Source organism: Arvicanthis niloticus, chromosome 2 (assembly GCF_011762505.2).
Source record: "Arvicanthis niloticus isolate mArvNil1 chromosome 2, mArvNil1.pat.X, whole genome shotgun sequence".
NCBI classification, from domain to species: domain Eukaryota; kingdom Metazoa; phylum Chordata; class Mammalia; order Rodentia; family Muridae; genus Arvicanthis; species Arvicanthis niloticus.
This window is the reverse complement of record NC_047659.1, coordinates 35,540,291-35,553,841: the sequence shown is the minus strand read 5'-3', so window position 1 is coordinate 35,553,841 and position 13,551 is coordinate 35,540,291. Positions and strand designations below refer to the sequence as shown.

Sequence of the window (13,551 nt, the reverse complement as noted above, 5' to 3'; positions counted from 1 at the left end):
GAGAGAGAGAGAGAGAGAGAGAGAGACTGGAGTCAAGCAGGAGAATGGACATACAGGACCAAAGGAATTTCCCCAGGGCTTACCAGTACCCTAACTTGAGAAGGATGGAAGCAAATACCTTGGGCTTTCCCCTAAAAGTCAGAAGCAGCACTCTCACAACAGCCAATAATAACTGTCAAGGAGAACGTGGTATGTCCACATAACGCAATATTATTTAGAAATAAAATGGCATGCTATATAGAAAATAAACAAACCTTGAATGCACAAAGTGAAAGATGTCAGATATAAAGGACCAAATGCATAGTAACATTATACACACACACACACACACACACACACACACACACACGCACGTGTGTGTGTATATATGTGTATATATGTGTATATGTATATAGATACACGTATATATACACATATATATGTACACACACACACACACACACACACACACGCACGTGTGTGTGTATATATGTGTATATATGTGTATATGTATATAGATACACGTATATATACACATATATATGTACACACACACACACACACACACACACACACACACACTCTAGCATGGAGTCACAGACACAGGAAGTAGCCCCAGTCAGGGAAGAATGCTAATGGAGGAGCACCTTTATGAATCTACTAAAATGAACTGATCTTTGTACTTTGAAAAATTAGAATTTGAAGTTGATATGAAATTATCTCATTAAAACAACGATCTAACAATAAAAACAAAAATCCCCCAAGTTTTGGCTGCTGAAGCCAAAAATAAATGTCAAAGGGACAGAATTCTATCAAATATCTTTCTCAAGTGGTAAATTAAGGAAGTAATAAATGTCATGAAACAGACAATTTTATCAAAGACTATTTTACAAAAGGCATTATTTGAGGCCGTTTATTTCATAATAATTTAAAAAAATATCCACTGAAGAAAGATCTGAATCATGAATAAATGTTTTCTGCTACCTTCAGTCCCAAAACATTTTCAGAATTTTTAAGGTATCACCAGAAGCCTGACAGGCGCCAGATGACCCTATATAATGCAAAACCACGAAACTTTTCCAAGTGTCCCAGTGGCCTTGGAAAATCAACTCTTTTCATTAAAAACTAACAGTTCTTTTTCTAAGTGGCAATAAGAACACTGGCTATCAAGGCTGCATGACCTTTTGTGAAAGCACGAAGAGTTCTACTTGACTGGGGCTTTAAACTAAGCTGGGAGAGAATCTTGGGGCGAGTGTGATGTCATTATTATCAACACTGCTACCCCTACCCATTTGTCCTTTATGCAGTTCTAAGGACACCATTTTTCTGTCTAGAAGCTTTAAGATGGCAGCAGCAGCACCCAGTAAAGAATACTGTGCTTCCAAACAAGATTAAGTGCATTTGAACATCATGTGTGAAAATAAAAATCAAGTCTGCAACTATCAGCCTTTTAAAAACTCCAATATTGCTGGGCAGTGGTGGTGCACGCCTTTGATCCCAGCACTTGGAAGGCAGAGGCAGGCAGACTTCTGTGTTCAAGGCCAGTCTGGTCTACAGAGTGAGTTCCACTACATAGAGATACCCTGTCTTGAAAAAAAACCAAACCAAACCAAACCAAACCAAACCAAACCAAACCAAACCAAACCAAACCAAACCAAACCAAACCAAACGGAGCCAAACCAACCAACCAAAACCAAAAGAAACCCAAAACAAACAAACAAACAAACAACCCCACCCCCCCAATATTGATGTAAACTGAGTACCTTATCTTTATAAATTAAAATGTTTACAAGATAAAGTATGAGAAACAGATCTCTAGCTTGCAAAAAACACACTCTTTCACCATCTCAAACTTACCTGGAAGTAACCCAGAAGCAAGAGCCAGCAGTTACGGTGCGATTGGGGGCAGCACGATAGGTTCTTGAGCCTCTGACCACCCTTCAAATTCTGTACTAGAGTCTCAAGAATCCTAAGTCTCATGTTTCCACTCACTGATTTCTACCCTAACTGTATTTTTTATTCTTGCCAGGGTTTGTGACCCAGCAAGATGAACAGCTACTGTAATTTCCTTGCTTGAATGAGATGTGAACACAGGCCATACCTTGTGCACCCGAAGGCTGAGTTCGTAAGCTGGTAGTATTTTCCCTGGCCACCTCTTCACTCACTGTGCACCTGCCATTGGAAGATTCCAGAAATCTCCAACTGCTGCCAAATGAGTGTCCCTAGGCTCTGAGCTATTGTTTCCATGGGATTTTTTTGGACAAGTGGGTGCCATTAAAAGTTGCTCAGCTAATAAGTCTGGCACGTTAGAGTGCAACTTAAAGAACAAGGTGAAAGGCCACTCATGGGGAATTACTTTCATTTAAAGAAAAAATTGAACAGAAAGAAATGCAGCAAGCTTTTAAAGGTAGTTGTCTCATTTTGGGGAGGATGACGAAATGCTCTGTGGACTGCGGAGGCGACCATACGACTCTGTGCTAATTGTGTTAGTTAGAAACCAGAACACTGTACTATAAAGGGCTGGATTTGCTGTGGTTTATGTTTCAATAGACATGACTTTTAAATATAGTAGTTATCTCTGTGGCAAAATTATGGATTTTTCTCTTTAATTTTAACTTGTACTTTATAAATTTTCTAAGGTGACCATTATTTAACTGTAGTCAATAAAGTACAGATTGAGAATATGGTCTTGGTTACCCTCTTCTCTCCACCCTTTCCTTGCTCCTGGGAGCACCGAGGGCAGGTTCCACGGTGACCAGGTGGGCATGAAGTCCAGGCAGCTTTCCTGTGGTGAGTGCTAGGTCTTTCTATTGTTACCTCCTTGGGTTAATCCTAAACTCAGCTAACTATGCCCTGTTAGAACCTCACCTTGTTGGGTTAAACCTAAACTCAGCTAACTGTTCCCTGTTAGAACCACAGTGCAAACCTGAGTCAGAGCTCACTGGGTTCTTGTTCATCAAAACCTGCAAGTGACGCTTCAGAGGACACAGTTTTCTGTGTGGCTCTGGTGCTGTGTATAGTGTAGCTTTTCCTGGAAGCCATTTTTGTCATTAATGTGCATATAACACACCTGTGCAGTGAATTGCAACACAGGACACCTCACATCTCAGCATCCATCGCCCCACATGACTCTCAAAACCTCTGCAGACAGAAACAGTCATGGCAGGCTGCCTGCTCAGCCGACCTGAAAGCAATTCATCTATCTACATGTGCTAAATATCACCCTGAGCCAAGCTGGAAGTCAAGATTGGTCCCCAGGGGAATTACTTTTAGCAAAAGTGCCATTTCATCTATCCATATTCCATTTAGCAACGAGAAACGGCCCAATGAGCTTGCTTCTGCAATTTGTTGGCAGAGACCACTGTGGGTCCAACAGTTCTCTCTCAATGTGATGGCACGGGAGAAAGCACTGCAGTCTTGGCACCTAGGATGGGAGGATCCTGCCGAGCAGCCTGGTGCTAACACCGTGACGTTCATTAGTGAGGTTTGTTTCCACCTAGTGCACACTTCCATGCTTCTGTCTCCAGTATGGCTTCTAGGACGCCCAGAGCAAAAACGGCTCTCGGCGACCTCAGCAACACAAAGCATGCTACATATACATTTTCTTGTTCTTCTATTTTAATCTTGGCTCCATCTCATCCGTCTAAATTTTACTTCCCTTTTCCCCTAATCCTCACACTTTATTTTTAGTTTCTGGATTTTGAAAGATGTTTCAAATGTGCTAGGATGAGATGAAATATTAACACTGCGCTGCACTCAGAATAAGTCCCTTCGTCTACTCTCAGGGCCGTTCAAGGTTTTATGTTTAGTAGCATACATCATTGTTGGGTAGAGACACCATCACATCCACATCAGGAGCAGTATAAATGCATCAATATGGCTAGCTTGTATATGGTAGAATGCAAGAAAAGAAAACAAACAGAAAGTCATATAAAATTAGCTTTTCACTGCCTTGTTTGGGTTGCTTCTTTTGGGGGTGATTAATAGGAAATCTGGCCATTCATTTGAGATTGTTTTAAAGTTCTCAGCAGGGCACAGAGCAGGTGGAGCTCAAATTAGAGGAAAGCAAACTGTTCACTGTTCAAACCGCAGTGCAAGTGCCTGAGTTAGAGTTCACTGTGCCACAGAGTTTACTCAGAGTGAGGACAGAGATGGCAAACACTGGGACAACTAAAGTCAATAAAATACACATTTTATTTTCTTTTGATGAATCTTTAGAAGACAAAATGTTAGTCTTACAATGTACTATACTCCCACTGACAAAAATCTTCAGGAAGATAACTGGTTATAAAACGCCCATTTTTCTGACTAAACACATTTCACAAAAATGGGAAAAACGTTCAACAGGTGGCTTCCTGGTTCTGAGCAGGGCTTCTATTTTAGAGTCCGTTGAACAAATCAAGAGGCTGACAAAAAAGGGGATCTTGATCTCAGAGCAAATTTCTATTTATATCTTTATATTCTGGTTCCAAAGTGGACAGCAAGGGGCTGGAAGGCACGCAGGGTAGTGTCTCTAATATGACATGGTAGAACACCACTACTGGCTTTTCTAACATCATCTTTGAATGGTGTGCAGTGATGCTGGCCTCGGAGCTGAGCAACTGCCCCTACTGCATTTGCAGGTCCTCTGGAAGGTAGCCTTAAGTTGTGGGAAGGCAAATACCAAGGTCAGCAAGAGAAGAACTTGCAAAGCACCTCGATGAACTCAAAGCTGTGGTTCCTTAGGAAGGTCCATTACGCACTTAATGAGCATCTGGGTGGGAGCTGGGATGCCTAGTCACCCGGCGTGCAGTGATCGGGCGGCACTGCCTCACAGTGAGATATGCCTACAGTAATAGGCACAGAGAAGCGACTTTTCCCAAGGAACTTGGGAAAGGCCATGGAAAGAAGTTAGCCATTGAGTTGGGGTGTTAGGAACACAAGGCAGTCTGACCTGAGATAAGACTTGCGTAAGTTCATGGGATAAAAATCCTTGTCTCTAGTTGTAACTCTAAAGATTTTGAAATGCATTTCTGCCTGGCTGTCTAGATTCTCCTCATTCTATTCTGTATCCACCATGACCGCATTTTATGGACGTCCTAATGAGGTTCCACAAAACCAAGGGCCAGCATTACTTGTGTGAATGAATGAGGTGCTAAAGTTATTGGCCTGATGTCAGTACCAAGAATGGGTTACATCTGATTGAGTTGTTGGCCCAAGGGGTCCCCTAGGAACCCCCAAATAACCCAGGTTACTGCCAGCTCTCCAAAAACAGACGGAAAGGCACCACTGCTAAAGACAATACCTACACAAACATTGAACAGGGAGAAGTCAAACTAATGTCTACCTAGAGCTTTTACCAGTATGGACTAGTGTTCATGGTACCGGAAGGTACTCTGTACACAACTAAAGGAGACAAGTCAACACCAAGCCAGGTACAAATCCATTGATCTACAAGAGTGACCTACCTACAAGATATGCTAGTATAATAGTGGTATAAAGCTTATGGGAGGAACCAACCAGTATCTGAGTTACAACCCAGTCCATGAGAAGGAACCCATATCCAAATCTGCTTGGGTAGCCTAGAACCTGAGAGGAGATAGGCCAGAAACCTGGGGGTGGGGGTGGGGGTTGGGGCGACCCAAATGCTACTTTTCTGCTAAAGGAATGTAGCAACAAAGTGACTTCTAACAACATTCTGCTTTACTTATAGGTCAGTGCCTTGCTCAGCCATCATCAGACCTTGGCATACTCAGTCCTAAAAAAGATGTCTCTATCAAGTCCCTCCCTCAGGGCTCAGGGAGCTCTGTGAAAGAGGAGGTGGGAAGAGTGGAAGAGCCAGAGCTGACGGAGGACAGCAAGGAATCAAGGCCTTCTAGATCCAAGGGCTCATGCACGTGAACTCAATGAAGCAGCATGCGCAGGGCCTACACGGGTCTATTCCAGATGGGGTCCTGGAGCCCATCTGAAAGAAGAGGACACAAGTCCCCATCCCTGACCCAGAAACAATCTCCAACTGATAGCCACTCACAAATAAAAAATTAGTTTTCCCCAAGAGTCTCACTGGGGAAACAAACCACTCCTAGGGGTGGGCCCCACACCCAGGAGTACTCGGCTCATACAAAAGGAACTCAGCCACATCTCTGGAGGCTCTTTGTCTCACAAAGTTAAGTCAGGGCTTACACACACACACACATACACACACACACACACACACACACACACACGAGAGTTCTGTCTCTTTGGTCCTTTTTCTTGTTGGCTGTTTTGCCATATTCCAATCAAAAGTCTGCTTTGAAAACATGTCCGTGTTGATATGCGCAGATCATTTTAACTACCCTAGACTATCTCTTCGTAGCTCACTTCTTCCTACTTTTTTTTTTTTCCCCCTGAGACAGGGTTTCTCTGTGTAGCCCTGGCTGTCCTGGAACTTACTCTGTAGACCAGGCTGGCCTCGAACTCAGAAATCTGCCTGCCTCTGCCTCCCAAGTGCTGGGATTAAAGGCGTGCGCCACCACCGCCCAGCTTCACTTCCTACTTCTATCCTGATGCACAACTAAGTTCTTCTGTTTTACTTTTGCCAACAACGTTGCAGTGAGCATCTTTTATACTCTCCTACCATGCACACCTCTCAAAATTTCTCCAAAGGCTTCCAGTTTGGAGAGTTGGAAACTGGACTCTGCCTACTGAGTTTTACTCACTGTCAATTTTTTTCCCCTAAGAAATATTTTAATGCAAACTTTTACCAAATGAGAACACAGTAACACAGTTTAGCATATAAAACTGCACCCCACCACATTCCTGCTCCGTGATATATTCTGTGTCAGTGCGACTTCCGAGTTTGGGAACCTCTCACTATGAAGGAGCTGTCACAGAAGGATGTTTCTGTGAAAGGGCATGCATTGAAAAAACCCCACTGGGGTTTCTGTTTTACAAAATCCTGACTGTGAGCTCATCCCTAGAGGTGACACTTCCAAAGATGGGGACTCCTGAATAATGTGCACACTTACAATAGGATTCCAAATTAATACATTGTAAGAGTATGGCGTTGGCCTTCTGTGTAACCCTTTGAAGGATACAACCGAATGAGATAATTAAACTCAAATGTGCCAAGTTATATGTACCCAGGCCTTCATTCCTTGGTCCCTGCATGAAAATTAAACACAACTCCAGTGTTTACCTTGGGGTCTAGTAACTCCCCAGCTTCTGGCAAAGGCAGCTCAAAGCTTAGTGTTTTCTCTCCCCCCCCCCCCCCGCCCCTTTTAATTTTCTCTAACTATCAACTTATATAATTGATATGAAAATTATTTCTAGAAGCTTAATAAGATAAATCTGATTTTTCTGAGTCAGCTATTGCAAGGGCCAGGTGTCCTTCCCAGCCCTTCACATGGGGGATTAATTTTCTTATGAATATAAAATTCTATTTTTCTATTCACCTGACTTGTCCTTATTGAAAACACCTCACATATTCCTGGATCTGCAGGTTTTTTTAATGCTAAAACTATTGATACCTTCAAAAAAACTATTGATTTTTCACAGATAATTTTTTACAATGTTCTCTTTCTTTGGTAAATTATTTCATTAGCTACCAAAAGGTTTAATTCAACATTTATATTATACGTTGCTTGTGTGTAAGTATCTTAGTAGTACAAAAGAGTGTTTAGGCCGACAAAATGGCTCAGTAGGTAAAGATACCCATCACCACGCCTGATGACCTGAATTTGAGCCCTGGGCCACACATGGCGGAAGGGAAGAGCCATCTCCTGCAATCTCCTGCAGGCTGTTCTGACCTCCATGCATGCACCACAGCATGAGCACACACTGGCTTCATTTACGTGCTTTTGTCTTGAACACTTGAATGCACACTCCTGTCAGCGTACACACCTGAGGCTGAAACATGCATGTCAACCAAATCCAGGAGCTTAACAAGCATGCCGAGCACTGACTAAAAACGAGAAGCTACAAGCAGCATCGTACTCAGCAAACAGACGCTGTCTCCAGTAAGCTACAGAAGAAACTGAGGACAATAGTTCAGTAGTTACAAATAACTGATGAGACTGGGGTGGAGTGTGTAGGTCATGTAACCAAGCTTAAAAATGTGAATGATAAAAATAATATCTGCTTGTAGCAACATGTAATTTTCAAGAAGCAGATCTACTGGTAATAATTTATTCAACAGTGATCTTTTTAAATAGTAGAAAAGGCCATTTAAATAAATACAAAAATTGTCATTAAATGGGTTTCTCCAGTTAAATGCTCATTTTGTAACTACTATATTTGACTACCTCCGTCTGTACTTACCGTATTTGAACACTTTGGATTATTTCACAGAGTAATTGATGTATATGGCAGTTTTACAGATTTTACAAAAACTGAAAGTAAATTGAAGGCACATCTAAAGGCCAAATTAAACCACAGCACTCAGAAATATTTCTTAGTTTGAAATATCTACATCATGTTGCCCAAGCACCAGCCAACTTGCTTAGCCAAACAGATAGCCATTAACTGTACCGTGTCCATCAGTGGCATGCATGCATACAAGGTGCCGAGTTTCAGAAGGCTTACCAATGCCGTGACAAACTCTTCAGCGCACGACTGAAGGATAATCAATGTTGTCAGCAGCTTCTCACAGGGCAAAGTAAATACACATTTTTGGTGTCAAATTCAGAATGGAAGTTAACGGGAGCGGCATGCTACAGGCCTAGTCGCCGCAGCTCTGCTCACTTATTAAGACGTGTGATTTGGGTGCATACAGATAGAGCCACGGGCCCTGTACCTGGTGCTGGCGACGCTTGGCGATTCTGCTCCAAGCCTACATCTTTCTAGCTGACTGGCAACAATCTGCCTTTCCACTTCCAGTTCTCGGGTGAGTCGTTGAAACTGAAGCTCCTGTGAGTTAAGGAAATAAAAGGCATATAAGGCGACCAGGTTGGCTGCTCAGGCAGATAAGAATTAATATCTGTCACAGGAAACACAGGAACATACCCATCACATAAAGCTACAGCAAGGCGTTGTGCAATTTGGGTTCTAGGGTATGAACACTCATCAGCGGACATGTTGGTGCCTGAGTTGAACATACTTGACTATCAGCTCTGGTTTGGAACTGAAACCATGCAGAAGCTTATGTGCCTTCTTTGTCATTAATTCTACTGAAGGTTTTAAACAGTACTTTGGCAGAGTGTGCCATTGAACTAAGGTGTGCAGATGTCTATGTGCAAACCAACCATCCCGAGCTCTTCCTCCTCAATGGCTGATTTTTATATCTCTCCTTCTGGACTACATGTCAGGACATGATGGGAATCATGGTACCATGTCTGATACAAATCATTGCACTGAGGATACACTCAAACCCCATGGTAAGTGTCTGGCTATATCTATTTGATAATATAACCAAAAAAGTTTGCCCTATTCACAATGTATTTATGCTGCTACTTAGCAGAAGATTACAGGCAAATAAAAAGAATATGGACTCTGAACTCATCCTAAGAAGTGGGAAAAGATATCTAGAGAAATGTTTTTTATGTTCTCTCAGAAATGTGAACCAACGTGATTATTAAGTACTTATACTGTACTTGTGTTTCTCTTACTGCTAGGTTGGTAGGTCTTGATAAACAGAGCACATCGTTCTACAAAACACCAGAAGATTAAACCAGACACATCACTTGCTAAAGCTTTAAGGTAGAATCAATACCTGTAAAGATACATCACAGTCCTGTGCACCATAACATCTGCCTACATGTCAATCCAGCTGTAAGTGGTTTAATCTGACAGTGACTGCTGGTTCAAAATAGCAGGCACTTAAACACTAAAGGAATAGTTATGGCTGTGTTGATATCTGTCATAAAATTTACTTAAGTCTGCTGACGGTCTGCAGTAACCACTTGACAGCACGGGCTTTGTGAATTCCATGGACAATTCTTAGGATACTTATTTGTATTTTTAATTTTTGTAACCATTATTATAGAAGCTTGAAAATAAATAAAAATATTACACACCAAGATTATCCAGATCTAAAGTCTTAAATACAACATAACTTTTGTAAAATTGGAATGGAAGCTAGAGCTTCATATTCAAATTTACACTTTCAGTATTAAATACCAAGAAATGATGATAGAATTAGAACTAGAAAAGCAATTGTCTTTAATAATCTTTCATAACCTGTACCTACTAGCTGTGCTAGCCCCTCTGCAGCCTCTCATATTTAGCTTCTTTTCTTTATTCATGTATATTATACCCACATGTATGTGTTTAAATATTCATATACTACTGTCCATACTCTGCATGAGAGAACATCCTGGTTTCTTTCTTTCTGCAATTGTGTGACGTTGCTTCACACAATATAGTCTAAGCTCACTCATTTTCCTGCAAAATTTTAGTTTCATTTTCCTGCAAAGTTTTCAGTTTTTATTGCAGAGCATTATATGTTTATATATTTACATGTATATTTGATATATGCAGTTTTCATTACCCGTTCATTTGTTGATGGACAGCTAGGTTGGTTCCAATCCTTTGATATTGTCAATAAAAGAGCAATGAGCAATGAGGTGCAAATGTCTATTTTGTGGAATATGGAGTTCTCTGGATGGATACCCAGCTGGATCACATAGTTCTATTTTTAGCTTTTGGTCTTTTTCTTTTGAAAAATCTCCAGACTGATTCCACAAAGGCTGTATTAATTTTCACAGCCACTAACATTGAATAGAGTTCCTTTCCTTCAACATCCTCTCCGACTCTTACAGCCAGATGTGTTGATGATAGGCATTCTGATGGGGGTGAGGTAGAATCTTAGAGTAGTTTGACTTTGCATTTCTCTGATGGTTAGGGAAGCTGAACACTGTTAAAGATAGTTGTTAGCCATCTGTGATTTTAAAAACTAACTGTCCAGTTCATTTATCCGTTTGATGACTGGCCACTTTATTTTCTTGGTATTTAATTTCTACAATTCTTTGTAAACTCTGAGTATTAACTAGTCCCCTTGTCTGACGAGGCTAGTAAAGTTTTTCTCCCATTCTGTGGGCTACCTGTTAACTATGCTCATTGGTTCCCTTGCTGCTGTACTATCCCCCAAATTAAGGTTTTGTTGTAGGAGGGCCAGCAGGATCTATCTTGCTATGCAGCTTTGCCTGGCCTGGAGTTTACTATAGACCAGGGAGGTGGCCTGGGTCTCGTACAGATCTGCTTCCTGCCTCAACCTCTCAAGTCCTGAAACTAAAGGCAAGGACCATTACAACCAGTTAAAATTAAGTGTTTGAAAATATATGTCTAAACAAAGAAATGAAAACAAAATCACAGAAGATACTAGCCAATAAGACAACATTCATGTTTCAAGGTAGAAAAGTTTTATGAAGATATCTATGCTACCAAAATTAATTTATGGAAGTAACACAATACCACTACAGTTTCCATGTCATGCTTCAGCGGTTTAGAAACAATAATACAAGAATTCATGTGGAACCACCAAAGACCACAAACAGCAGTCCTATGAAAGAACACTGCTGGAGCTATCACAATACCCAGCCTCACATTATACTACAGAGCTGCAGTGACAAGACAGGCTGGTTCTGGCATAAAATAGATGGGCCGACGAGTGGAACAGAACAGAGGACTGGAAATAGAAAAACTAAGTTCACATAATCTTCTGACGAAGGAGCCAAAAAATAAAAATAAAACTTGCGGGGATGGGGTGGGTGTGGGGATAGCCTATCCAGCAAATAGTACTGGCAAAATTGAGTTTCACCCTGCAGAACAATGAAGGCTAGTAGAGTCTTTCCTTCCCCATCTTGTACAACTATTAACTTGTACAACTTCCCCATCTTGTACAAAGACCCAAATTTAAGACATGAAACACTGAAACTTGGCAATAACTTTTAAAATAGAACACCCACAGCACGGGAACTAACCCCAAGTATCAACAGAAAAAGAAATAGTTTCTGCACAGCAAAGGAAACAATCTTAGAATAGTTTAAACAAAGGATCCTTAACTGCCCATCAGTTTCTGATACTGAGACCCTTCCCCAGGGACCTCGATGGCGCAGGCTCAGTGGACAACGTGCACATGAACCGCAGCTGGTTAACAGTGCTGGACAGAGACTATGATAGGGTGATGTGGCATCGAGGACCAGGTGGGTCCACACTATGCTGTCCAGTACAAACTAAGATAACCTGAAGGATAAACGTCATGCCTACCTCACAGTGTTTCAGAGTTATTTTGTTTGAGGGATCTTTTTGGTGATAAATGCTTATTTTTTTCATATATTTTACTCTGCTGTTTATTAGACACACTTTTCTGCAACCACACTGACTGTATCAAGCTAGTCCAAGAAGAGACTATTCCTGGATTCCCAAATATCTGTAACATTGCTTTTGTATCCTGTTCTCAATGACAAACAGGGATTGAGGGCTGGCATGAGTTTCCATTTAGGTCCAACCAAGTTACCACACTGGAGTAAGATTTCAAATAAGAACATGGCCATGATAAAAAAAAATAAATAATTTTATTTTAAATAGGAAAAAACCCTATCATAATAGATGTCTAAATTGTGTTTGTGGCATCTTCTGGCATGACCTCTGAAGCAACCTTTCAAGGAACTGTAGAAGAAATTGCTACTTGGATTTAGGAACAAGACATAAGTTTCTCATAATTCTATACTTAGGCCAGAGGCAGGTGACTGTGCCCTGGCCTAAGATATTCTCAGGCCAGACAGTGACTCACATGCTCACCTGTAGAGCGGTTCCAGGAAACAGGAGGCTGCTTCTCTCCCTCAATCCTGCCTACTTGCAGTACTTCCTGAATCAGGTCTCAAGGTCATGTTCTTCACACAGAAACTATCTCCAAGCAGGCTGTGTGCTAGGCCCTGGGGCTGCACCAACACTACCTGACCAAGTTTCTGGGGAAATCTTTAAACTGCTGTGGAAGGTGGGACTCAAGCTTTGCTCTCTGGTCGTTGTCACAAGTGAGAAATGTCACTAATAAGCACTAAATGAACTCCTTTTCTGTTTAATTAGGAGCATCAGTCTGTGTGTCACTAGGAGTGCTGAAGCACCTCCACAGGTATGGAGGGCTTGGAAGGCCAATGAATCCCTGCCAGAAGTCCTCGGAGCCAATGTAAAAGTTTCTTTAACATCCTAATGAATAAAGTGTATATCTTATCTCTACCACTCCCAGAGTCCATACAGTTGAACATTACTCACTAATTTATCAAACCACCCTCCTTATGTGTCCACACTTTTCATTAGCAGGCCTTCATCACAGGGCCGAAGGCAGAGGACCAGGAAGCTGGAAAGCATGGATCTGCATGCCACTGTTACCTAAAAGTTCTGGACATGTACAGATGACATATATGTTTGCTTGATTTGAGGGCAAATGTTATTTCTATAGAATATAAGTCTAGCACCATATACGACTGGACCGAGATGGGCGAGCAGGTTATAAGCATTTGACAATTCTGTTCCTATTGTCTTCTCTGACTTATGAGGAAGGTGGCATTATATATCATACAAAGCAACATCCAATGACTTCTAAACACTCATTAAGGAGACAGAAATGAAAGATCTCCTGATGATAGCATGTGGCTATCCTCAGATAAATAAAGC

General features: G+C 41.4%; 1 protein-coding gene across 20 annotated transcripts in view; it reads right to left on the bottom strand.

The window, feature by feature from the left end:
- Pkp4 (plakophilin 4) overlaps positions 1-13,551 on the bottom strand; it is a 203,984-nt gene that overhangs the window by 79,833 nt on the left and 110,600 nt on the right. For 18 of the 20 annotated variants that reach the window (XM_076928763.1, XM_076928766.1, XM_076928772.1 and 15 more), the window contains one exon: positions 8,735-8,847. The exons of the other annotated variants lie outside the window; for them this stretch is intronic. In XM_076928763.1, the coding sequence (XP_076784878.1) occupies positions 8,735-8,847 (113 nt within the window). Of the gene's footprint in view, positions 1-8,734; positions 8,848-13,551 lie in introns of those variants that run through there. 20 annotated transcript variants of the gene reach the window in all.